General features: G+C 40.4%; 1 protein-coding gene across 1 annotated transcript; it reads left to right on the top strand.

Moving 5' to 3' along the window:
- The first annotated feature begins 101 nt into the window (after positions 1 to 101).
- Mzt1 (mitotic spindle organizing protein 1) lies at positions 102 to 11,946 on the top strand. Its single transcript, XM_055609731.1, has 3 exons — positions 102 to 270; positions 6,763 to 6,908; positions 10,978 to 11,946. The coding sequence occupies exons 1-3, from the start codon at positions 201 to 203 to the stop codon at positions 10,996 to 10,998; spliced, it is 237 nt and encodes a 78-aa protein (XP_055465706.1). The 5' UTR covers positions 102 to 200; the 3' UTR covers positions 10,999 to 11,946.
- Positions 11,947 to 27,135: the final 15,189 nt, after the last annotated feature.

Raw genomic sequence — 27,135 nt, 5'->3', positions numbered from 1 at the left:
TCGCTCTACGTTCCGCGCTGGGGAACGCGGCTCCAAATTCAAACCAACGTCGCCCTGCGCGAGGGGGCGGGGCCCCGGCCGGCGTGGGCGGGGCTTGCGCGGCGTGAGCGCGGCGGCGCGGTGCGGTGGCCGGGCGGTGAGGCGGGCCCTCCGGTTCCGGGTCAGGCCCCGTCCCGCCGGCCCGGGGCCTTCTCCTCTCCATGGCGAGCGGCGGCGGGGCGGGCGCGGCGGCCTCGGCCAACCTGAACGCGGTGAGGGAGACCATGGACGGTGAGTGCGCGTCGCGCTCGTCCTACCCGGCCGGGGCTTCCCGGCGCCGAGGGCCCGGCGTTGTCCGCGTCTTCTGCGTCCTGCGAGCGGGCTGGGGAGGGACCGGCGGGGGCGACGTCGAAGCTGGCGGCCTTCCGCGGCGGCGGCGGCGGAGTTTGGCGCGCGCGCGGCGTTCTGGCCTCGCGGCGGCTGTTTGCCCGCCCGGCTGCCTGCTGCGTCCTGTGGCGCCCGCCCAGCTCGCGGCTGGCGGCGCGGGTGGAGGGGTCGTGGGGCCTCGGTAGCCGCCCAGTGCATCTCTGGTTGTTTGCAGCAAATGAGCCGTCGTCATCTCCCGGCCCTTAGACCGGGTGACAGCGGCGGCCGCTGCTGCGGGTGTGTCCGCGCCCCTCGGCGAGTGGGTAGAGCGCGCCCACGTTGCCTTCTTTCTGCTGTGGTTCTGTAGCCTCGGACCCCTTGGAGCCAACACGTGGCTCTGTAAGACCGTAGTTATTTTCTTCGTGGAAATAAAGCTGATAGCGCCCTAGCGATGTTGTGGGTATTTTAAATAAGACAGCCAGGTATGATGTGAATCAAAAGGGATCAGTTTTGCCTGGTTTTGTTTTCCTTTGCGTTAGCTGCCATCCCGTTTGCAAGCATCTTTCTTTGTCCTTATTTTGCTGGTTTCCATCTACATGTGGTGCTGTATGTTTGCATTGGCCGTGGCCTTCATGGTTTCCCCCTCAGCATCTCTCTTGAAAGATAACTCTGGAGCTGTCACCCTCCTGCCTGGTGTTTTCTTTACTTTAGTCCACCTTCTTAGCTTGTCCCTTCTGATAGATTCGTGGAATGTCCTGCACTGCCCACGCTTTCATGTTTAAAGAAGGAAGCTGTTAGAAGCCTTACATTTACTTTTTTCCACCCAATTGGTGTTTGTTACACTGCCTTTCTGAAAATTCTTTTCTAAATGCTGTACCCAGGTCGTTTTTTCAACCACAGCTTACTGTTTTGTAAGGTGAATTTATGTACACAGGAGTTTACGATATGTATTTAACATTATCGTCTTGCCTTGGGTGCCGCTGTGGGTTTCGGGTGTATTGTTTGAGACAGGGTCTTGCTGTGTGGCCCAAACGGACCTCAAACTCCTGATCCTCCACTTTGCGCCTCTGGAGTGTTCACGGAGTGCTGGGTCTACTAGAGCACGCTCCTCGTATCACTGCGTATTTGATAGGATCTGAAGATAAGGCCAACCTCCAGCCAGTTTTCTTTGAAGGGCAAACGCATTGGTGGGACTGCTGTGAGAACTAAGGTTTTACATCATCATCATCTTTTCTGAGAGAACTTGATATAAAATAAACAGTACAGCATCTAAGACCATGTAGAAGTGAAGGGCAGAGAAGCTTGTTTCTACTTGTGATGAAGGGAGAGAGTACTGTGAGGTTTATTGCATTTAAATCAACATATGCGAGCCGACACGAAATTTTCAGACATCGGGTCCCATTTCTTCCCGTGACAGCAGTCCTTCACACGCTACTGTATTTCTTGTCAGTGAGGCACGCGCCTGTTGTCAGTGCTTTGCCAGGGTAGTGGGACTCACCTGTGTAAAGGCTTCATTTCAGTTGTCAAGCAAGTAAACTTGGTTAAAGCTAGATCATGGGGGGTGGGGGTGCTGAGGAGGCTTTGTAATTTGTTTGCCCATGCTGTGGGCGGAACTCGATTTTCCCCAGCCCTGACTGACAGTGAAGAGCTTCGGGATGAGATACTCTGCTCACATGTCCTCACACACTCATCATTCACTTCCAACACTTCCTCCTAAAATAGTTAGACCTTTCAACAACTCCCTTGCCTTTCAGTGTAACTCCTCAAATTCTAATTTTACTACTAGTATATTTGATAATTTTTCTTTCCTGGGCCTTCAGTGTAGTTGAAACTATATATCAGGCAGTATGCTTCCAAAAGCTAACTAAACAAAGTTATTGAGAGCCAATGGACTAGTCAGTGAAACCACCCGACATCCGTCTAGTCACTCATCTTGACAGGGAAACCTGGGGTCAGCCTGATTTTCTTGTGCCTCTTAGTCTTCACAAAGGCCTTAAAATTCATGACTAATTTGATATTTGACAACCTGACTATTCTTTCAGGCTATTCCATTTACCAGTCTTACCAAAATTACTGATTCCACATTATATGCAACCCATTCAAACATCCAACCCATACTTTAGAACTCTCAAATACAAACTCCCATTTTCTATCTACCAGCAGCTTCTCAAACTTCTGAGTTCTTTAATGGGGTCTTTCTGGATTTGCATGTCTCCTCTATTTTCTGCTGATTTGTCCCCTTCATAGCATTGTCTCGACACTGGCTGTTAGCATCAGTGAATTGAACAAGTTCCCTCCAGTCTAGGAACCATCTGCTGTCTCACTTCCTCCTGCCTCAAGTTCTTCTCACACTTGAAGTCTGAGGTTGTTGCTTCTTCAGGCAAGTTTTTCTCAAATACTGTCTTTTCAAAATGTATTGAGTGCCCTTGTTTTAGATGTGTACTGTTCTTTTCCGTTATTTTACATAGAGAGTGAATCAGTCTTTTCCTGTTATCTTGCTATAACAGATTGCCCAAGTCTGGGTAAACCAAAGAACACAGAGTTAGTGTTTATAGTTTTGGATGTTTACAGTTGTCCATTTAATGTTTAAGCTCTAGTTGTTTATAATAAGTCTAAAGAAACTATACTTGCCAGAGGGCCTTCTTGCTGCATTAGCTCTTAGTGGAAGGTAAAAGGTAAAGAGCACATGAGCATAAGAAATGGATCAGGGAGGTGAGATAAATTCATCTTATACCAAAATCTCACAAATACAAACTCCAATTTTATATTTACTAATAGCTTCTCAAACATCTGGTTCTTTAATAGGGCCTTACTAGATTTGCATGTCCCCTTATGTCAATATATTGAAAGTAACCTTGGAATCTCCAAGAGTTAAGTAGACTCTTAGGAACCAGAATTAGTAAAGAAAGTGCATATACTTAGGGAGATAAAAAAATGATAGGAAACAATGCTGAATTATAATTATTAAATATAGCCATATTCAAAAATAAGAAAAGGAAGTTTCTTTCCATTGATGAAAAAGAGGTTTTCCCCATGAGAAAGGAACAGAAGGGAACTACAGTGGGGTTTGAGGATAGACCTGAAGAAGCATGTTGCTCTGCCAGCGTACCAGGCAGAAATATACCGTTGCAGAGATGGAGAAGCATCATCTATGTGTTCTCTGAGTATCGAGATGCTCTATAAAGCTTTGTCCAGATAGCTTGAGGCCCGGATGAGAGAAGTATCAAAGAGTTTGTGAGCAAGAGTTTTCCATAGATGAATCTTCACCCAAAAGTCAAAAAGTACCTTAGGTAGGTGAAGAAAGAGAAAGTCATAGTAGGTAATAGCTAAGCTTTCATTAAGTCCTACTGTATGTTAGGCACCATTCTAAACGTATCTACACTAACCTTGTAAAGAAAGTACTGTTGCCTGCCGTTTATAGAATGGTAAAGTAAAAGCAAGTGTGAGATTTTTCTAGTAATAAAGCTAGAATTTGAACTGCGGTGGTCTGGCTCTAGAGAGCACACTCCTGGCCAGTCTCCTGCTGCTTGCTATGCTTCAGAAATCAGAGCACTCTCCAGTAAACAAGAACATTGAAAAATAGAGCCTAAATTAAATAAAGGCAGGAACAACAAGCAAAAATAGGAAGTCACTATAAATAAGCATTGAGTTACAAAACAAGAATAAATTATTTTCAAGGGAATTAAAGTCTTAAAGGAAGTTACTGAAAGCAGCAGGTAATGTGACTATCAGGCTTACATCACTAAAGAAAAAATAATAATACATTGAACCCTGAAAAAATAAGAATGAGTACTCTGGTCAAGATGGAGTGACTTAACTGTGCATACACTCCTACCTGGACAAAACAAAAGCCTGTAAACTATACAGGGATTCGCAGGACACAGGGTACTAGTTACCTAAAGAAAGTGATTAGTACACGCACAACGCCATGCTGCCACAGGGCTCGAGGATGGCACCCTCCTATCTGCCAGCATGGAAAACACAATTTGGGAAACAGTGGAGAGAGTACTCGGAAGGAAGCTCAGTCAGCTGTTCACTGCACCGCTTTGATTCTGCCCAACGGATTCGAAGATTAAGAACGGAAAGAAATGGTTTCCAGGTATTTACAGAGAGATGAAACACATCCTTCACCAACAAAATAAAATTTACAATATCTGGCTTATAATCTGGCTTATATCTAAAATAGGAAAACATGAGTTATGATGAGAAAATTTAAACCATTATCAGAAAGAAAAAGGCACAGGCATTAGAATTTAGGCAAGAGATTCAAAACTGAATCCATAGTCAAAAGTGTTGGAAAGTGTATTTTTTAAGACTCACATTGAACTTTGAGACATGAAAATCAATAATATGAAAGTGGGAAAAGTTGGATGTTCACATGAATGCTATGACAGCTTTTAATACTTAGAGTTAAATTAGCAAGTAACTGAATATTGTCATCTTGTCCATTTTTTGCCCAAATAATCCATGGTTTCCTGCAGTTCAAACGTGAAGCCCAATAAATTTGTTTTGGAAATTGATGAAAATGTTTGATTTCACCCTGAGACTAAAAAGGCTTATATACATGACAATGGTAGAAGGATATTTAACCTACTGTGTGCAATAAAAAATTAGTAATTAATGATGTGGCTATGGCACAAGCATGCTGTATAGTTCTCTGCAAACTTCTTTTGCAGTAAAGGTAGTGACTACAGTTTAGTTAACAATGGACACAGCATTCAATAAATTGTATTTTAGCAACTGGCTTCTTTCTCGGAAAAGGATTTTTTTTCTGCCTACACTACAGGAATTGAACACCTAAATGTTTGTAGAAGGGAGAAATCATCTCTCAGGTGTTGGGTGAAAATAATGATAAATTCACTCTGCATGGGAAATAATGTCCTAAGCACAATGGGAGGGGAAAGTCTACAGCAGGTAATGTGTTACCAGTTGACTTGAGTTCTGACAAAATTAACGGACCTGTGTTGTGGATGCCCCATGAGGGAGGGGAGTCCTGGGAAAGCCTAGGTAGCCTAGGTTCTGAACCCTGCCGCTTTTCCTGTCAAAGACAGACATTCTAATGCACGACCAAGCGGAGCTGTAGAAAATGAAGTCAAGGCCACATGTGGTGCTCACACACACCTATAGATACAACACTCATGCACGTAAAATAAATACTAAAAAGTTTAAAAGTGAAGTTTAAATATACAAGATTTTATTCAGAAAACCAACAGATGCGGTTATTCTGTCAAATTATTATGAAAGGTTTTAAAGCTTTAACTGCCTATGTTCATGTAGAATTGGTCTTGAAATAAAATTTAGTATATACAGATGGATCACAGTTACCACAATATAGAATCAGCGGGGGAAGTGTTAAGAGCAGCTTCCTTCTTTAAAAAGCGCAGAGGTTAAGAAGTTGACATTTTCATGAAAAGGCATGTTATGCAACTATTTTTAAGTTTTAAAAACGGAGACACTAGGCTGGCAAGATGGTTCACTAGGTAAGGCTACCATGCCAGCAAGCCTGACGACCTGAGTTTGACCCTAGGGTGAACATGGTGGAAGGAGAGAACTGATTCTGTATGTTGTTCTCGGACCTCTGCTTGGACACTGTGGCCTGTGGGAACCCACAAATACACACTCATGCATCAGTCAAATCAGTGAATGTAAAAAAAAAACAAAAACAAAAACAAAGCTGAGAGGCACTAGCTGGTTTCTGAATCCTGAGGTGCTGATTCCTTAATAGATCAGTGCCCAACTGCTGAAGCTTTCTCTTTCAGCAGTTGGGAACAAATACAGAAATCTACAGCCAGACACTGTGCAGAATTAGAGACCTTGGAGCACTCAACCCTAAAGAGGATATCTCCAAATCCCTCCCCTCAGAGAGCAGGGAACCCTGCTGAAGAAGAGGCAGAAAGAGTGTAAGAGGCTGAGTGGAAGGAAACCACCAAGAAAACAAGGCCTCTAAATCCTCAGTGTGAACAAAGTTCTGTTGAACCCAGACTGAGGCAGAATGCACAGGGCCCTCAGGGATCTGCCCTGGCGCTCTGTGTGTGTGTTAAGCCTTCCAGCTTAATGCTTGTGTTTTTGTTTTCAGTCTTAAAGGGGGGTTCTGAGTGTGCACATGCGCGGGCCAAATCTTGTGCTCTTCCCATTGGTTTTGGCCAACTGCAGTGTGTTAGTTTGCTTCTTTTTTTACTTTTCAGATTCTAATTTGATTACAGTATTTCTCTTTCCATCCTCCCATACCCTCCCATATACTCTCCCTGCTCTCCTTTAAACTCTTGGTCTCTGGTCTTTTACTAATTGTTACTGCATTTATGGTTATACATAAATATGCCTAAACAAAACCTCAGTCTGTTGAAAGGAAGTGCTGCTGTACATTTTTATTTTTTAGGTGTTTATGCTTTTTAAATATTGTGTCTGTATCTTTTTCAGTTCTGCTGGAGATTTCAAGGATTTTGAATACCGGTTTGGATATGGAAACACTGTCTATTTGTGTACGGCTTTGTGAACAAGGAATCAACCCGGAAGCCTTATCATCTGTTATCAAGGAGCTCCGAAAGGGTACTGAAGCACTAAAGGTTAGCTTTGTGTCTTAGTTATAAATAAAAACACTGTATCTAGAAATAACAAGCTATGTGAGAGATCCCAGCTAAACCAGAGTAGGCTAACTTCTGATTAATTCTGAGAAATTCTGGAGACCAGAGGCAAAGTGTTCAGACCACAAAAGTTATTGACAAACGTTTTATCTTCTTTTAGGACTCTCTCACTATTAGAATTTTCTATGTTGAGTAAAATTGTGCCTTCTGCCAAATACTAAATTCAGGTCCTAAGCCCTGGTGCCAATGAATCTAACCATATTTGAAATCTACAAAAACATCACAGATTACAATGAATTCATCTGATTTAGGGTGGCTTCTAATCCAGCAATTGGTGTCATTATTAGATAAGGGAAATTTGAATACAGATAAACAGAAACGACAGGAAAACAGCAGGAGAGAAGGCTGCATGGTGGTGAGGAATCACATTAACTGTGAATATTGAAACTTCAAGTCATTACAGTTAAACTTGTCCAACAGCAAAATGGCTTCCTTTTTCTTATTTCTGAGAGAATGAAGCTATGTGAAATATGTAAGTTGCTGGCAACCTAGGCTTTTTTATTTTATTCATTTCAATCTCTGATTTTTAAACCTAACACAAAAAGGCAAACAAAATATGCTTATGGAGCAAATATTGATTATAAATACAAAAAGGGCTGGGAAGATGGCTCAGTGATGTTTTTGTCATGCAGATGTGTAAAGATAGACTTGATCCCTATCATCAAATGGGAAACTAGGTTCAGGAATGCATGTCTGTATTCCTAGAGCTGGGGAGGTGGAGATGGGGTTCCCTGGGGCTTGCTGGCCATTTAGTATAAACAAATCAGTTAACTGGGATGAATTTCAGTCCAGCAGCATGGCTTATCTGATCACACCCAAAGACTTAGGGCTATGTGATCTTGCTGGAGAAAGCAAACATGCCCCTTGTATTCACCCTTTAATCCCAACCAATGAAAGTAAAGTTACTTTTTAGAAGGGAGCACCCATGTGTGAAAGTGATGTCTAATTGAGAGGCAGACAAAGTGACAAATCAGAGAAAGATTTGACAAAGTGGGATATTTCCATCTCTCACAAGAATAGAGAGGCAGCTTAGGAGAGAGCAGCACAGAGGGAGAGAGAGGAGGCAGTTTTACCAGGACAGTTTTACAGAGAGAGAACAGGCTAGACAAAGATGAAACCAGAGAACGAGGAGCCAGAAAATGAGATCAGATTGCTAGAGTTGGTTTGAGGCCAAGCAGAGCAGTTCAGTGAGGAACTGAGAGAAGTTAGCTTGAATCAGTCAGCTTGGAGAGGAGTTTGCTCCAGAACAGCTGAACCAGCCAGCCAGAGTTCGGAAATAGCTAGAAAGGGTGAGCTTATTCAACAAGTAAGCCTCAGAGGCTGAAAATATTATAGGCCTACATTATATTGTACTGGGGCTAGAAGATTCTAGGATGAGGCCTAGACAGAGGCAGGCAATTGCATCAGGTGAATAAAAGGTTTACTTAAGGCCTGGTCTCAAAAACTAATGTGGAAAGTGATTGTGGAAGAGACCTGGTGTTGCCTGTACACACATGTGCACATACAGAGAATTAAGTACCCACATGAGTATCACGTCCAACACCTTAGAAAGCTCTGTTCTCTCCACACTCACTTTTCCCTTCCCCCTTACTTTCCTCTCCAGTATCCTGAGTTCTGTGGTAGATGGTCACCAGTCTCACTGAACTGGACGTCTAAAACCTGCTCTAACTTTGTAAAAGTTTAAGCTTCATTCCAATGGAATCTTAGACTATTTCTACTGGGTTCTTTCATTTATTCTGTGATGTTCACTCATGTTGAATGCTAATATAATGTGTTTCTTTCTTGCAAATAAATTTCCTTCTACGAAAACATGGCAATTTACCCTTTCTTCTTTGAGTAGATATGAATTATTTTCAATGTAAGACTTACAAGTAATGCTACTTTGAACATTATTTAGCACTATTGAAACCCATGTCTTTCATGCTTATACATGTGCATTTGTTTTAGGTATGTACCTAGACATAAAGTGACTGGCTGTAGGTGTTGTGCTATCAACTCAGTAGATCATTCCAGTGCCAAGCTTTCTCAAAGTAGTTGTCTTGATTTGTATTTCACCAGCAGCATATGGATTGCCTTTGTGTGTTTGTCAGTGTTCATTACTAGGAGCCTTATTTCAGCCATTTCTCACGAAGGAACATGTGTGGGACTTCTTTTAACTTGCACTTCTGAATACCCTTAAAATTGAATGCATTTTATGGGGTTTTGCCCATCCTCTCTTTAATTCGCTTACTTTCCTTGTCATCTTTTTAAAAACTCAGTGTATAGCTTTCACAGCAGAGTGACAAGGAACTGAAAAGAGTCAACAATGGATAAATGAGTTCTTCCGTTGTGCGTTGTGCTAGAGTAGACGGGAGGCTCAGGCTGAGCTGTCATTGCTTCCTCCACTCATACAGAGACAGGTGTTGCTACTGCTGTTAGCAACATGCTGCTAAGGAAGCTGAAGCCTACAGTAAGGTGGGTCAGCTACTGATAGTTGAGTGGCTGACTGCAGTTTTAGTTTGCACTGTCTGACAAAGAGTGTGTGAGCCAGCTTTTTAAATGTTTTCATTTTTGAGTAGTCTCATTTTGATTCCCTGGTGACCTCCAACTCAAGGAGATCAGCCAGCTTTTGCTTCCAGAGTGCCAACACAGCTGGCAACAATTTTTAAACTGTTCTAACTCTTTTGTGTGTTAAATCCAGAGGAGAAAAAAGCTAGTTCAGACTATATTTGTGAACCAACAAATTTTAAGGAAAGCAAGGTCAGTTCTTTTGTCTGCATAGGAAAAGTTTAGGCCTTTTATATTACTGCATTATTTATAATTTTCCCAGTATTTTATTATATTTTTTGAAGTAGCTAAAAAGAAATTTTTAGGTAGGAAGTAGAAATAGAAGGACATTGAAAATCTAGCATGTGTTTCTAAGGTTAAATTCATCATTTTCATATTGGTGTTAAGAAATTATATTACATCTTTGTTTTGTCCCTGGTCTTTTGAAGCAAGTTCCTCCTCATGTAGCCTGAAGACAGCTCCAGCTCTTCCTGGCTTAGCTCCCAAGTGCTAGGATTACTGTCAGGTGCTTATTCTTTTCAAGTCATCCTAGAAAGCATATCAGATAGGTTTTTGGTGAATATCAGACACACCTGGGAAAGAAGAAAAACTGCACATTCCCCCTCAGGTTCAGATTCTAGCCTATAATACATACATGTGTAAACAGCTGTAAGGGGTTCTATATACCATTTAGAAAGGAGATCAAGAAAAGGTAATATTAGGTGGTGAGGAAGGACAAAAAATGCAGGCAAAACAACAACAACAACAAAACAACACATGAGTCATGAAAGATACAAAGCTAATTGTCTTTCTAGTTTTGGCTGTCATACTATTTCTACACCCCCTCCCCGTGTGTATGTAAGTACATAAAAACATAATTAGTACTGATGTATAAAACCCAAATGAAGTTTTATAGCTTCAGAAAGGATATTTTGAGTCACTGAGATGTATGGACTTGGGGACTAGGAATGCAAGAAAAGTATCTTTATTTTTGAGTTCATTACAATGAAATTATTTTTAAGTAAATAAATACTACAAAACCCTTTTAGCAAAATTTTAAAAATGGAGAGATTAAAAATATGTTCACTGTGTCTTCTATTGCTGGTATCCTTTATTTGCAGCTTAATAGGTCTTTCTTGTTTTTAATTCTGTCTTTGTACTACAATAAAACAAACTAATGAAGACCTTGGAAAACAAGATTATGTGTTAACTCTTAAAGAAGTAGTACATTTTTACATGTTCTCTTTTATTATATAAATAACGTGTGCCATCTAGCAGTAAATTTAGAAGATAATCTTGATAATACAACAAAAATAAAAATCAGTGTACTTTCCCAATAAAAGCAATTCAGTTGTGTTGTGGAATAGCTAGTTGTTTGTTAAACAAGTGTAGTGTTGACAGGCTTACCTCCATGGCTGTGTTGACCATAGCTTCTTAAATAATGGATTTTGCTTTCTTACTATAGGCTGCTGAAAATACAAGCTGACTTTCGGGAGGTCGTGATGAGAGCTGTCAAGCTTGGCAAGAAAATCTGAAGATTGCATTGTAGTCAATATGTACAAGTAGTATAAGTACAATTCACAGAAAAAATTTGTGTCATTATTTTTACTATTTCAAATGATGGTTCAAAATAAATTAAAAAAAAAAGATTATGATGGTCATTGGTTCGGTTCCTGTTACGGAATCTCAATGGAATATTTTCAAAAGCTTAATATGGATTTAATCTGAATTTTTTGTTTCTTAAATTTTAATTTTGGTTCCATGCTATTTAAATGACCTAAAAGCATTCATTTTCTGTAGCCTTTTTTCTTTTTTTTTTTTTTTTTAGATAGGCAGAAGTGGTTTTAAAAAGATTTACTAATTAAGTAGCTACCTTTCTGCTATTAAACTAATCTCTTCTGTTGATCAGTTTTGTTTTGTTTTGTTTTGTTTAGTTTAGTTTTCCTGCTATCAGAAAGCTAAGGAAGAAGAATTGTGAATCACAGGCCAGCTTTGGCTACATAGACAACATAGTGAGACCCAGTCTCAACAGACAAAATCATGGCTTGTAGCTGTTTGACTTTTTAAATGCATGACATTTTTACTAAGTAAACTGAAAGGTCTATTATAGGCAACTCTCCCAAGTTGGGAGACAGAACTTGTAAGAATGATCTGGTTGGTGATATGCATATAGAGCATGCTCAAACTTCACAATGTGTATGAATCCTCGACCATAGAGTTGATAGCTTTATTTATGATTTTGTAGATTGTTATTTATGTGTGAAAGAAACAAAATATATTGAGGAAGGATTGTGTTTATAATTGACTTGTTTATTGTGTCACGTTTTTAAATGTAAACATTTTTAATGAGTGCTTAAGTAATATTTAATAAACCAGTGATAATGGCAGCATCATGCATGTTGTCAGGGACGAAAATAAAATCATTTTGGTGTTATTGGTGTGTCCTTTTGATATACCATGTGTGTCTGTGAGTTCAATTCTGTTTTCTGAAGATAGTATAAATATTAAGGAATTTACTGTGTGTGAAAATTTTAAGATAGATTGTATAATTACATCTTAAATTAAGCTTTGAGTATGAGTGGAATTTTTTTCCTGATAGTGAGAGGAGGTAAATTATATTAGCATTGGCTTGGCTTTAAAACTAAATTGACAATTCAGATGAATATAATATTCTGTTTTTCTGTATCTTTATGTGGAGAATCATAAAATTATCTACATGTTGTTCAAATATATATGTGAACATTTCCCAATAACTGAATCAAATATGTTTCAAACATTTAATTGAGGACTTGATTCCTTGGTCTCATTAACCACTTTTTGTTGTAGTGAAGGTAACGTACAACTTATGGGTTTTAGTGATTTTAATTGAGCAGTGACTTTAGTGATTTAATTGACTAGTGACTCTCACCATCTTTAGAACTTTGTGTTCATCTCAGACTGAAACAACATGGAGAATTAGTAATTCTCCATCCCTTTCTCTAACCCCAGCCAAACTTTTTTTTTTTTTTTTTTTGCATTCTGTCCATTAGCTTAATTCTAGGCCTCTCCTATAAACTGAATCACATGGTGTATGTCCATTGCTGTGTCTTATTTCATACAATATAGTGTCTCCAAAGATCATTCATGTCATAGTACATCAGTTTTAAGTCTCGACATCTATTGTAATTAATGTCTGTGCAGTGTTTTTCTTGTTCAGTCAGCAGCTCCTGGGGCTGTTGTGAACGGCGCTGCGAACACTGGTGTGCAAGTGTCTGCTCAGACTCGTGCTTTTTAGCGCTCTGAGGCCCACACTCACAAATGGTGGGATGGGTGAAAGGAAGGAGAGACCAGAGAGAATGTTAAAATAGCAACAAGGCCTGAGTGCTCAACTCAGGATAGATCCCAGTGACTTTAGAAGAAAATGGGGAGTTTAGTGGAGCGTTATAGGGGAAATGCACTGATGTGACTGGGTTTCTAAACATAGAAAACCAATGGAGATCAGATTTCCTTAATTTTTTTTTTATTAAGAAAAGGTCCTTAGTATTAAGCTTTATTCTTGCTTTTTTAATTAAATTTTTATTTTTTATATTAATTACAGTTTATTCATTTTGTATCCCAGCTGTAGCCCCCTCCCTCTTCCCCTCCCAACCCCAACCTCTTACCCTCCTCCTATGCCCCTCTCCAAGTCCACTGATAGGGGAGGTCCTCCTCTCCTTCCATCTGACCCTAGCTTGTTCAGTCTCATCAGACTGGCTGCATTGTCCTCCTCTGTGGCCTTGCAAGGCTGTTCCCCCATTGTGTGTGTGTGTGGGGGGGCTGTCTTTTCATTGTACAGCATTTATGGCCATTTCCAAGTATAGAGCTTAGAGATTTCCATCTGCCTCTCTGAAAAAGTCATGCATGTGCAGGGCTTTTTCTTGATTTTGTTTGATGTAGTTCTCGTCTTTTGAGTAGTGCCTAACACACACTAAGTACTCAGTAAATACATGTCTGGATAGATAAATTGGACATCTAAAACTGCATCCATTGTATGGTTGAACAAGGCACAAAGCCTTAAGTAACAACACATCTAATAGTTTACTTCTTAGCCTTCCAGAAACTGCCAAGAGGTAGTGTCTTCAACCTGTGATAGATAACTTTTCATGAGACAATGTGGGTAGATGGGAGCCCAGATAAGCTAGCTGGAGAGGCCACAGACCTCAGTGCTCTCAATGAAGAACCCTCTCACAGGTGAAGAGGAGTGGTGGGAGAAGGAAAGGAGACTGGAAGCAGATGCCCAGGCCGTAGTTAAAAGTCTGGAAGGAGATGGTCATATTGGTATTTACCTGTTTGGAGTCTGCCCCTGCTGAACCTGCTGTGGTTGGTGGTGACGTCATGCATTTCTGTAGCATCTCAGAAGAGCCACACTACAACCTTTTAATTAGGCTAACAAAGAAAAGCTGCACCACGTGGTGCTTGCCTATATCCTGCCACTGAAGCAGGAGGGTGGCAAGTTTTAGCCTCGCTGGGCACTTTAGGAAGACCCTGTCCAATTTTTTAGAAAAGATACATTGGGTATTTTCAGTCAGGCCCTAGGTTCCATCTCCAGTACTGCCCAACCTCAAAAAAAGGGAGGAAAAGAAAGTACAAAGTTGGAAAACCTAAAACTTTTGCTTTCCAGAAGTGATGAATTGACCTCTAATAACAAAGAAAATCTGAAATTCACTGCTGAGCTTATACATACTGTTAAAGTATTTAAAGTGTTAATTTTAAAAAGGTGCAACTCAGTCTCACATGGCCGCCTCAGTCTTGTATTGACCACATCCATTAGAATAGAGCAGAATATTGAGGTATCTTGTGAGTCGAAGTGTGGAAATGCAGGTGTTGAAAGCAGTTCACATTATCACGTGAACAAGATTCGCCGACAGCAGGAAATCAGTTATACCATGCACGTACATCAGAAGCCTTTATGGAGGTTTTTCTAATAATTACACTTTAAAGAAGTGACCCTTAGAAACTCTCACCTATTAAATATTTTAGAGACATGCCTTTCTACTCTCCCACCAGCAAATGTCCTTTTTTCTTGTCACAGTTATTAACGCTTGAATTTGCTGAACATTATACATTAGGATATCCAAGTATGTAAATATGTAAAAGCATCTGACTTAATCTAAATACCCCATCAAACTAGTCTAAAATAGCATCCACCTGAGTGTCATACCGTTCAGCAAGAAAGCAGCTACCTGAATGCTCTGGAATGGGACATATTTTCAGATTCCTTTTCTGCACTTCTTAATCAAAAGATCTGATTTACCTCCAGGGAAAACAAGGGCAGTAGTGTTAACTAACTCGTTCAGTGAAGAGATCATAGGACATTTTGAAAGGTAGAGATCCACAATTCCTATCCCTAGCACTCAGGAAAAGGCCAGGTTGATGATACACCTGTAGCGCACACACACAGATGTGCAGAACTGGGCTTGGGAGCATGCTGGCCAGCCAGTCTACTTGAAGGGCAGTCCCCAGGTTCAATGAGAGAGCAAGTGTGATAGACTTTATGAGACTTCCGTGTGATATCTGTCGTCATCTGGTTCCAAGTACAGGCACACAGGCAAATGCACCCAAATACTACATGTGTCCACATATGTGCACAAAAACATGCGCAATACAGAGTTAAGTTACTCCTCAGTGTTATCAGAAGGATGAAGAGAGGATTGTACACAAGTTAACTTTATTATTATTATTGTTGTTGTTATTTTGCATTTTAAGAGCCACATTCCTTTGGTGCCCCAACTATATTTTTGTAAGCTACAAGGTTGGTCTCACTTAGACAGGTCTGGTATTAGGATCACAGAAACTGGATTCTGGATATTCTTTCAAAATCTGTAGGATGAAGATAATATACAGCTGACAGTGTTATGACAGTTAATTAGAGATGATAAGTGCATGTTAAATCCATAGCACATCACCTGGTATGTTATAACAATTAAATGGGAAATTCTAGCTTTTGTGTAAATGGAACTAGTGTAGCAACTCAGTTTCAGGAGTGTCCTGATTTAGTGGCATATCCGATCCACAACTTCCATGCAATTGGAGCTTTTAGAAACTCCAGTTTTATAGGATCCTTTTCACAAACACACAAAATGTGTTTAAATTTAATAAGCATATGCTCTGTACAGTGAAGACCAAGACACCATACTAATAAAAATGGGAGATTAATATGTAGCTAAATTTTAGTGTCGAGGCTTGCATAGCTAATTAGAGAAAGGGACCCATGAGGATGAGAATGTGTTGAGAGAAAAAAAAAAAGATTATGAATAAAATTTAAGTCTCTTTTCCACATAAAAAGAGCCCATTGTTCTCAGTTGCCTGTGATGGACCCAAAGGGAATATCAGTGATCTTTGTTCTTGTTGAACATGGAGAACCATCGTGTAAAAGAGGAGCAAACAGCTGCTAAATGAAAGCTTCCTTGGAAGTCTTGTGATAGAATGTTGTGCAGGAGGAGGGTAGCCAGGGAGAGCGAGCTCTATGAGGCTCCATTTAAGCACTTGGATAAATATCTCTGCTTTCATCTGCTTTACCTAGTAGAAATGGGAAGGGTTTCTCCAGTCAAGACAAAGTCCAGAAAACAAGAAGAGGTAAAAAGAAAGACTTTGGCACACATTCAAAAGTGCTTTAATGTTCCCCAAATGACTCAGGACTTTTACACTGAACTTCTTGCACTAGGAGGTCTGGCCCAGCCTCTTAGGAAAAGCTGCTGTGGACCTGGTCAGGCAAGGCAGTAGCCGCTAGCATGATTTAAGTACAAAAGAGCTGATGTGATGTTATGATCCATCACCTGCCACTTTGATCAGTTCAGAAAGGTTGGAGACTACATGCGGGAGTTTTAGCAGTTCACATGGATCCTTGGAGAGCTTAAATACGTGGCAGACCGTGTTTTCTCATCTGGGATTTCTCAAGTCATGTCTTCTCTCACTCTCATTTTGTGGGTCAAGCTTTCTTATTTTACCAATGTGGATTCCACCCAACAGTCTATACTAAGATGTTTCCCATCAGGCACTTCTCACTAGGGAAAAAGTATCAAGATTTCACTGAACTCAACTCAGCAAGCTAGGCAGCACAGGCTGATGGAAGATGCTGGTGAGTGAAAGGTGTCTAAAGACACCTTGTATCATTTGACTGATGGACAGCACTCTCCTAAGTTATCCAGTCTAAGGTCAGCGCTCCACATCAACCTGGTTCATGATCTATCAATAATACAAACTAGATAGCACTGTATTTGGCTTTGGCTGCATTCCCTTGCTCTTATCTTCCCACTTCCGATGGAATTTGTGTCTCTTTCTGTTTAACCCACTTCATGCAGCTCCTGTACTGCTGTTCATTCCTTACAAGCTAGGCAGGTAGGTAGATTCTAGACAAATACCCTGTACAGGAAATAAGGTAGGTGGGGACAGCATGTTATTACCATAATGCTTCCAGGAAATCAACTGGAGTGGCCTTTTCCCATATTATTTTAATGCATCTAATCTAATAGAGTGGTTAAATCATCAAGTCCCACCACCAGAACGGGGATGGTTTTTATAACTGTTGTCACTCAGAAAAATTGCTGTTTTATTTTTATAAGATCTGGAGCATATGTGTAAGCTATAATAAAGCAAATGTGATTGTATATAGTATAGTTTTCATAGACTAAAGAAAGAAAAATCTGAGCTGGGCATAGTGGAATACATTCATAACCCCACCATTTGGAAGGTGAAGGCAGGAGGATTGGACATCAAGGGTTGTCTTTGGCTTCATAACGAGATCAAGACCAGCCTTGGGTACGTGAGACTGCTCCAATCATATGTACAGCACTGGGAACACCGACTTCTGAAAAATCAGCCCTTGTCTCTTGAAATTGACCTACCCTCAAGGAAAGTTTTGGGGGCTGGGGATATGGCTCAGAGGTTAAGAGTGCTGGCTGTTCTTCCTGAGTTCAATTCTCAGCAACCACATAGTGGCTCATAACCACCTATAATGAGATATGGTGCCCTCTTTTGGTGTGCAGGCACACAGTTAGTCAGAACACTGTTTGCATAGTAAATACGTAAATCTAAAAAAGAGTTTTGTTCTTGATGCTTAAAGTTGTAGCACCTATTATATGCATAATATGTATTAATGTTCAATAATATAAAATATATGCTTATCAATAATAAATAAGGTAATAACTTTCACATGAAATATTCCTGCTGCTGTTCTTTATACTATATGTTGGCATAATTTTATTGTGCATATTGACATTATGTTATTGGTTTCAATCTGGACATGCCATTGTAATGTTTAAGTATCTCCTGACTCAACTTTGTGTAATCGTGTCCATCATTTGTTCTCTGTTCTGCCAATAAATGCTAAGCAGCAAATACTGAGCAATAGAAAGAATAGGGTGGGACACCTGGGTCTAACAAGGGGAAAGAAAAAGAGAGGAAGTAGAGATTGAGCCAGGAGGAAAGGTCCAGGAAACATCAGGAGAAGAGAACTGGAGCCAGGCGAGGATTACAAAAATGCAGGTATGATGAGGGTTTTGGCTGGGAGGAAGCTAGACTATCTTGGAGGTTTAGGATAGAATAGTAATTGCTCAGTATTGTGCTCTAGGCTAATTAAATAAATCATAGTCTCCCTGTGTCATTATTTGGGTAAATAGCTGGCTAGAGATAAACTTTCACCATACTAATTTCATATTCATATCATTTACATCATTCTATGTTATCCATAACCTTAAAATTCACATTTAGACATTAGAAAAGTTCCAGGTGAGAAGTGCAAACTAGCACTTTCTGGGACCAAAGGCAGTTTAGCAAGGGGAGGAGAGGTGCAGTGGTTATAGCCTGGGACCAGGAAAGCACACTCTGGCCACCACTAAGCTAGGCCCACCCAGCACCCACCCACGGGATACAAAGCTACAACCAGCTATGGCCCATGTCCTGTGTGCTATGGACTTAATTCCAAAAAGGAGCCTATGCCTTCTGGAGTATGCAAAAGATGTAGCAAAGGCTGACATTGTACTGATGAATATAAATTATCAACAGACAAATGGGGTAACCCCTTATCAAAAACACACTGTGAGGGGCCCTCTCACAGGTCCCAAAAACAAATAACACTCTACCACAAAACAAACGCACTACTCTGAAAACAGACATTAAAATCCCAAATATCAAAGTCAGAGCAACTTCTATCGATAAAACAAACAAACAAAAAACCAGAAGGGGCCAAGAAACCCATATTTTGGCATACTTTTACCGATGATCAGAGGCCAAAACTAAAGGTATTTATAGATAATATTGAAATTGAAGAAATGGTTGACAAAGGAACAGATATAACAAAAAGTTCGCCAAAATCTTCACCTCCTGATTGGCCTCTTTGAAGGTAGATATCAGTTTCAAGGCATTGGAACTTTATCTCAGATAAAACAAAGTACCAGACAACTTAAGTGTACAGGACCAGAAAGTCAAATGGGAAAATTAAGGCCACACATGGCTGATATAACCAAAAACTTATGGGGAAGAGATCTAGTACAACAATGGAAAACACAGGTTAACATTCCCTCCAACTTCAGGGGCAAGCCATCAAATAGATGGTGTTCCTGAAAAAAAAATTAAAAATGGAGGACAATTACAGACTATCCAGGCTGTCTATAAACAAGATTCAGCAGAAGCTGACTCTTCAATTTTACACTGGTGAGCCAGTGGTGAGAACACACCTACAGACCGACCACTAAGGTGGTTGACCCACCTATTTGGACTGAACGATAGGCTATAACTAAAGAAAAATTATAGGCACCAGAACAACTTGTCCGAGAGTAGCTGGAGGCTCAACACATGGAAAAACCCACCAGCCTTTGGAATTCTCCTATATTTGTTATTAAAAAGAAATCTGGCAAATGGAGGATGTTTTCAATCAGACCTAGAAAAACACATTGTTAGCTTATCCTTGCTGTTTTTACTTTAGACTTTTTTTTTTTTTTTTTTTTTTTTTTTGCCTTTTTACATTGCTGTAATTCCCTAGCTTTCTACTCACATGGAGTTGGAAAATGTTGAGGGTGTCCCCCCGGAGAAGTTTATATGGTGGACACAGATAATTTTACCCTCTGCAGCTCCCAGCTAATCTTCAAGAGGGCAGGACTGGTGTTAGCCTAGTGACTACCGCATGGTAAATGCTCAGTGTGTGAGTGTAGGCGGGTTAAACCTTCTTCCCTCTTAGTTTTTATCAGGACATCCCATAAGCCATAGTCTATATGTTCAGGAAGAAATAAAGCGAGCAACACGTCTACACCGCACATTAGGCACCAGAGTGAACTGGCAACATCCACTCTCTAATAGTTTTAATGGCATAATTTTCATATGCTGTGAAATATAAATTGTAGGCTTTGATTTTTTTTTTTAAAGATCTATTTATTTATTATTTACACAGTACTCTTCCTACATGTGTGCCTACACACCGGAAGAGGACACCAGCTCTCATTATAGATGGTTATGAGCCACTGTGTGGTTGCAGGGAATTGAAGTCAGGACCTTTGGAAGAGCAGACAGTGCTCTTCACCACTGAGCCATTCCTCCAGGCCCCGGTTTTGATATATATTTTTTTAAACCTACTTTATTTGTGGTTCCTTAAGCCTCTTCCTCCCTTCCAACTCCCAACCCTAGGTAGAAGAGAAAGAAGGTTGGTAGGGAAAGGGGATGTGGACCTCTTTAGTCCTAGTTCCTTGGGGCAATTCCACTCTTCATCATCAGGCTATCCAGGAGTTCGGCAGACCAGCAGACCAGCCATCGCTCAATCCAGCAATCGCAAAAGCAACAAGGACCAGCAGCAGCAGGGGATCAGCAGCCTCCTTGAAGCAGTCTCAGGAGTGTTTCTCTCCAGGAGCATCTCTCTCCTCCCACCTTCTCTCCAAGCTCCTATTTAGACCTTCTCAGAGTCCACACAAGGATGTTTTTCAGCTGGCCCAAACCATGTCCCCCGCACGGGGCAGTTTCCAGCTGACAAAGACCACGCACCCTCTCACAAAGCTGTTATCGGCGGTGGATAAACTAAAAGCCTTGCTGCATCCCACACATGGGATCACAACAAAAACGTATTTACAGAACATAACCAAAGCTTCCACTACAGTTAATAATCCGATTTTACAGATAAACTAACACTAAGAGGGATACATCATGGAATGAATACATGGACAAGTTTTTTTTTGTTGTTGTTTGTTTGTTTTTTTAATATCTTTTGTTAGAAAAAAAAATCCCACTCTGCTTGTGTATAGAACTGTTGGACTGTCATCCCTGGTCCTCTTCTGAGGAACACCCCTCGTGGAATTTGTTTGGTGAAGTCATTTTAATGTTTGTGTAGCAAATTGCCACAAAACAGTCTCCCACTACTGCACAGGACAAGTCTGTTTTCTGAGCAAACTGTTAAGACTGTTTGTGTCAAAAGTGGAAAGGTTTCCAATCAGTGTCTCTTAGGGTTTTTATTTCTGAGATGAAACACCATGACCAAAAAGCAGGTTGGGGAGGAAGCTTTATTTGGCTTATACTTTCACAGCACTGTTCATAGCCAGGATAAGAAGGCAAACAGGGCAGGAACCAGGAGGCAGGAGGTCATACAGAGGCCGTAGAGGAAGCTACTTACTGGCTTGTTCTCCATGGCTTGCTCATCCTGCTTTCTTAAGAGAACCCAGGAGCACCATCCCAAGGATGGTACCACCCACAATGGGCCAGGCCCTCCCTTATGAATCACTAAAAAGTAAATGTCCTACAGGCTTGCCTGCACCTTGATCTTGTAGGCATTTTCTTAATTGAGGTTCCCTCCTCTCAGATGACTTTAGCTTTTGTCAAGTTGACATAAAACTACCCAGCACACCCTCCCTTATAGAACTGGTCTTTCCCTAGCTGAAGAGTTCTGAGCTGTCATATAACTCATAACAGGTGCAAAATCTCAGGGCTGATTTTAACCACTTCTCTTGGACTGGAAGATGAAGAGAAAAATGTAGCCAAGACGCTCACACCATTGGCTGGGCTGTAATGGCATGCTTTCTCTCTGACATAGGAATTTCAGTTTCCATCAGTCTGTGTTAAGATGTGGTTGCTTAATGCTTCAGCTTCCAAGGTGGAAAACTTTAGGCTGTTTAGAGTTCTGAAACGACCCTCTTTCTTACCACCCCACTCGACAGTTGTATGTCTAAAACCTTTGGCAGAAAACACAGTTCCATGAGTAATGTAACCATTTGTAAGTATTTTTATTGCTTCCCACTTGATTATATTCCCCCAGAGGATAGGAAATGATTTGTGTTTCTTTGCAAACATTTAATATTTCTTTTCAGTAAATAGAAAGCAGCTCTAATTTCGTTAATTCAATAAAAATGTATGCAATGCCTATTAAGTGTAAGACATTATAATCAGAATATTTATGTAATTACTCTTTTAAAGTAATTAAATTAAAATGGTGTGTGTGCTTCTTAAGCATGGACATAATATCTAATTCTTATTTTTTATCCTTTATAATTGTTTTTCAAGGCAAGTCAACAAATACTTATTTACATCTGCTATATGCAGATGGTATGTTAATTGCTGAGTATACAAATGAATATGAGGGACTCCCTACTCAAAAAGAGCTCAGGAAGAGAGATTCATGCACCCCAAGAAGGGAGAATAGAAATGAAAGGATGGATTGACCACATAGAAATACGGAGAATGAACATTGTCAAGGCCCTCATTGCACATTTTTAAAAAATTGTTTGATATTTTCAGCATTATATAATACATAGCAGACACTTTAAAAAACATGATTAGGGTAAACTAAAAATTCAAATTAGACAGGGGGTCAGATCCCAGCTATGAAACGCATGCATATGTTCCAAGATAGCCATCTAAGAATTACTTCTCCGTTTTCTGTATTAGAAATAATCCTGAGCTCTGGTTTGATGTGTTTAAAAAGATATGCCCAACCTGTGTGTTCAAATGAAAGAATGTATCATCAGCACATGGTGTAGCATCACACCTCTGGCAAGGAATAGTCGAGTGTAGGGGCCGGGAGATGTCTCAGTGAGTGAAGCACTTCCTGTGCAAAACCTGAGGACCTGAGTTTGACATCCAACACTGACATTAGAAAGCTGATCAAGACAGGAGACCCTAGAGCCAATGGACTGAGCTAGGAGAATTCTGAGGGTGTTCTGGCCAGATGAATGGACTCTAGCTAGAATTGGTGAATTCCAGGCTCAATGAGAGATGCAATCTCAAAAAATAAAGTGAAATCCATGGGAAAAGACATTCACCATTGACCTGTAACCCCTACAATGCTAAATGCACACCAGTACACATAAACACTCAATCCATACACAATACGTTCAATCCATGTTTCTATCCTTATGGTGCTCACAGTCAAGGAAGACAGATGTGTTGAAATATTTCAAAATGGGCCAGATGGTCTATATATAAAAGATTGAGTTCCAGCTAACAAACTGAGAATTCATGCCACTAGCTACCAAGAGGCTGTTTTACAGGGAAATTGCAGTTGAGCTGGCATTCAGAGAATGTCCACAGGCAGGAAGATGAATGGTAGAAAGAAGGTTCCTTTGGTGCCCTTCAAAAATATTAAAACACCTGGTGAGGCAAATTTAGGACAAAGAAAAGGAAAGGGAAAAGGTATAGAAAGGAAAGGAAAGAAGATAGTGACATAGTTTTTGCTGCTTACAACCTAAAAGGGAGAGCCTCTAATTTACAGAAATCCACATTTATTCTCTTTATGTCTGTCGGTGTCTGTCTACCTCTCTCTCCCTCGTGTGTCTTTGTGTGTGTGTGTGTGTGTGTGTGTGTGCGCGCGCGCACACACGCGTGCATGTATTCGTGAGCAAGAGTGTGTCATGTTCAGAGGACATGTAAAGGTCAGAGGACAATTTATGGGAGTTCCTCCATAATGGGTCCCAGGGATGATTATCAGGTTGTTGTCAGACTTGAGTAGCAAGCATATTTACATGCTAATCCATCTCACAGGACCAAGATCCTATAATTTTACTATCATCATCATCTGGGACATATATCCTATGTAGCTCTGGCTAGCCTCGAATTAGTCATATAGGTCAGGCTGGCCTCCCAAGTGCTAAGATTTAATTTTAATAATTTGTGTATAATTATTGTTATATATCATATACATGTATATATAGAAAGAGAACACACACATACATACACATTATATATAATCTATCTATCTATCTATCTATCTATCTATCTATCTATCTATCTATCTATCATTACTATGTATTCCTGGATGGTTTGAAATTTGCTATGTAAACCAGGCTGGCTTGGAATTCACAGAGATCCACCCACGTTTGTCTCCCAATTTCCTGGGGTTAAAAGTGTGTGCACCACACCTGGCAGTTATATTTTCCTTTTCAATATAGCCTACGTAGTTTAATTGATGGTGTCTGAATGTAGGGAGGTAAGGAGCTCACCACTAGGACCCAGGCAACCGCTCAGAGAGCTCATGCCTTAGGAATACTGTCCGTCCTTCTGCTGCCGTCAACTAGCTATAGCTTTTCCTCTAAGGGTAAGGCCTTGTGTGCCTTTCCTCCATTCATGTTGGAAGGTTGACTGATATGGTCTTGTGTAGGTTTGGTTGACAGTTCATGGGTGCAACATACTTGCGTGTCCAGGAGACGCTATTTTGTAGGAGTCCTCCTGGTCATCTGGCTCTTACAATCTCTCTATCTCCTCTTGCACAATGTGAGCCTTGTATGTGAGTGACACTATAGCTGGCCCATTTGAAAACAGGCCCTTTGCTGTTACCTGCTCCCTGTGCTTTGACCAGTCGGAGACCTCGGCCGTGGTCACTCTCTGCTGCAAAATGAAGTTTCTTTGATGAGTAAGAGCTGTGCTTATTTGTGAGCATCTATTTTTAAAAAGTTTTATTTTTTGTTTATGGGCACATGTGTATGTGAGTGACAAGAGAGAATAGAAGAAGGCATCAGATCCCTTAGAGTCGGAGTGATGGGTGAGCTGTCTGCCATGTATGCTGGAGTACAAACTTGGGTCTTCTGGAAGAGCAGGAAGTACTCGAAACCAGTGAACCATCTCTCCAGCCCCAAGGATAACTGTTTGGGAGGCAGCTGGATACTATAAAAATTTAGTGAAGTAGTAGTAGAAGCTTCTTCTCTAGGGTCCATTTCTTCTCCAGACACAAGTTCTTGGCTAGCTTTGTAGTATCAGGCGTGAGTAGGTACTATTGATAAGACACTACAAGTCTGGCTGAGCAGATATCAGTTATCCCTTTGGCAGTGCCATGATTGTACCATTGGGCCTATCTTGCTGGGTTGGTCATCACTGTAGTGTATATTTTTACAGCTGGGCAGGACTGTTAACAATTTTTCTCCTCTGGTGGCTTCCTTAGCATATTTTGGCTCTATGAAATCCACTAGCGAGGAGAATTCCACAAATTAGTACCAACTTGCAAGTCTTTTGAGAAAGTGGTTGGTATCATCAGCAATAGGGTCTTATCATCACATTGTGGCAAACAACCAAGAGCAGTGGTAAAAGCCGATATTACTTTGGGGGTCTCCAGCTCCTCATGATCAACACCTTAAAGGGAGGTATCTCTCTCTTGGCATTAGTTTTTCTTTCTTTCTTTCTTTCTTTCTTTCTTTCTTTCTTTCTTTCTTTCTTTCTTTCTTTCATACTCTGTGGCTTCTTGGGGGAATCTTATTTCTTTTTACTTTATTAAATGATTTATTGTATACGTGTGTGTGTGTGTGTGTGTTCAAGCATATGAGCGGAAGTGCGTTGTGTGCGCATGTGCACGCATGCACACACACTTGCTATAGCATGAGTGTGAAAGGCCAAAAACAGCCTGCAGGAGTTAGTTCTTGCTTTCAACCATGTGGGTGCTAGGAATTCAGGCCATCTGGCCTGGCAGCAAGCACCCTTACCCTCCGAACCTTCTTGCTAGGCCTTGCCGTTACTGTAGAACTACACATTCTGATACACACATCTACACACGCACAAATATCTGTGTACTTACTTAGGCTGCAATATTAAGTACATGCTTTAGTATGAGTTACAGGGTTTTTATTTTCTATTTCCCTTCTCCTCCCATTCCCTCCCTCACCCTTTGTAGTTCTATGGATTTACCTTTCAACTTTCTAGATGGTAGGCACACATTCTATCAATGCGCTAGGTTGCCAGCACTGACTTTATGTTTGGGTACAGGGTCTCACTAAGTAGCCCAGACTGTCTCATATTTACTCTGTAACCTAGGCGGAGCTTGAACTGGCAATATTCATGCCTCTACTTCCTGGGAACATAGAATATTACTGCCCATCACTACCGGACCCGTCTGCTCTTCAGTTTTAAAGTTTGGAAGCCACAGTTTGAGACAGAACCCTTCAAGTCACCTTCTTCTGAAACATGCATGCCACCATTTAGAGGGTCAGAGCATCCAAAGGAATAGATGAGACCTAGGACTCTGCTTGTTTTGACAACAAATGACAACTGCTTACTGAAAACAATAGATGCTAATATCAGGGCTTTGGTGGATTTTTGGAGAAAGCTGGAAACAATCTGCACATTTTTTTTTTAAGTCATCCTTTTTGCTATCCTGGGAGGGCTGGATTTACCCTCCTGCGCTCTACTCACACAACAGCACACTGTTTTGCTTTGTTGCCATTTCAAACAAGCCTTTCCTAAACACAATGGGATTTTAAAACATAAATTATGCATCCTCTTAGATTTCATTTTTCCACTAGATGGCAGAAAAAGCTCTTGTAATAGAGACTACTTTGCCCTCTAATCAACTCCGCAGACTTTTTTTTTTTAATAAAGGAAGGTGTATTTCATTTCAGTTTGAACAATGGAATATGATTATAAGACAACTGATTAGCCTATAACCAACTTAATCACATTAAGCTTAAAATTAAAAAGAAAACTTTAAATTAGTCTGTGTTTATTTAAGCATGTGCATGTCCACGCACCTCGATTGAGATGTAAGTGAAGGAATAGGATTGGCTTTAGACAAAGTGTCATGTTCTCTTTTAATGCAGGCCTTTACATAAAAGGTAGTAACTAAATGGGCTTTTCAATTAACTCTGAGATGTTTTCATATTGTACATGCCTAGAGTTAGGCACACAACTGAAATAATCAGAGCCTATGAGTATGTGGACAACAACACTAACAATCTATACAGGCAACAGGAGCATGATTTTTAAAAAGCAATGATAAAACTGGTTATAACCTCAAGATGAGTTTTATTTTAAAAAGTGGAATAAGAACTATGTGTGATGGGCGAACGCAGTACGAGATGTAAATATGAGAACAATGCAGCACACTGTTTTTTTCTTATTGTCTTAATAATACTAACTTTTCAACCCTGCATTTTTGAATCATTGTAACTTATCGGTAAACATTTTTGAGGAACTTTTATAATCAGAACACTCAAGTAAATACTCGAGTTACAGAGACATTTTACCCTCACTGTGGTTTACATAGAGTCAAAGACAAATTTTCTTGTATGGCCCTGCAAAGAGTAAAATGGTTGAAAGTGAGTCATACCAAATAGAGTTAGGGAGTATCAATGGAACTTGATGACATACATCCGGTTATGAATTAAAAACTATGTCAACGATTCCTGGTTAATTTCATTTTAAAGTTTTATTCATT

The sequence above is a fragment of the Psammomys obesus genome, unplaced genomic scaffold (assembly GCF_907164565.1).
Source record: "Psammomys obesus unplaced genomic scaffold, mPsaObe1.curated_primary_1811, whole genome shotgun sequence".
NCBI classification, from domain to species: Eukaryota; Metazoa; Chordata; class Mammalia; order Rodentia; family Muridae; genus Psammomys; species Psammomys obesus.
Note: the sequence above shows the minus strand (reverse complement) of the source record. Positions and strands in the feature narration are given on the sequence as shown.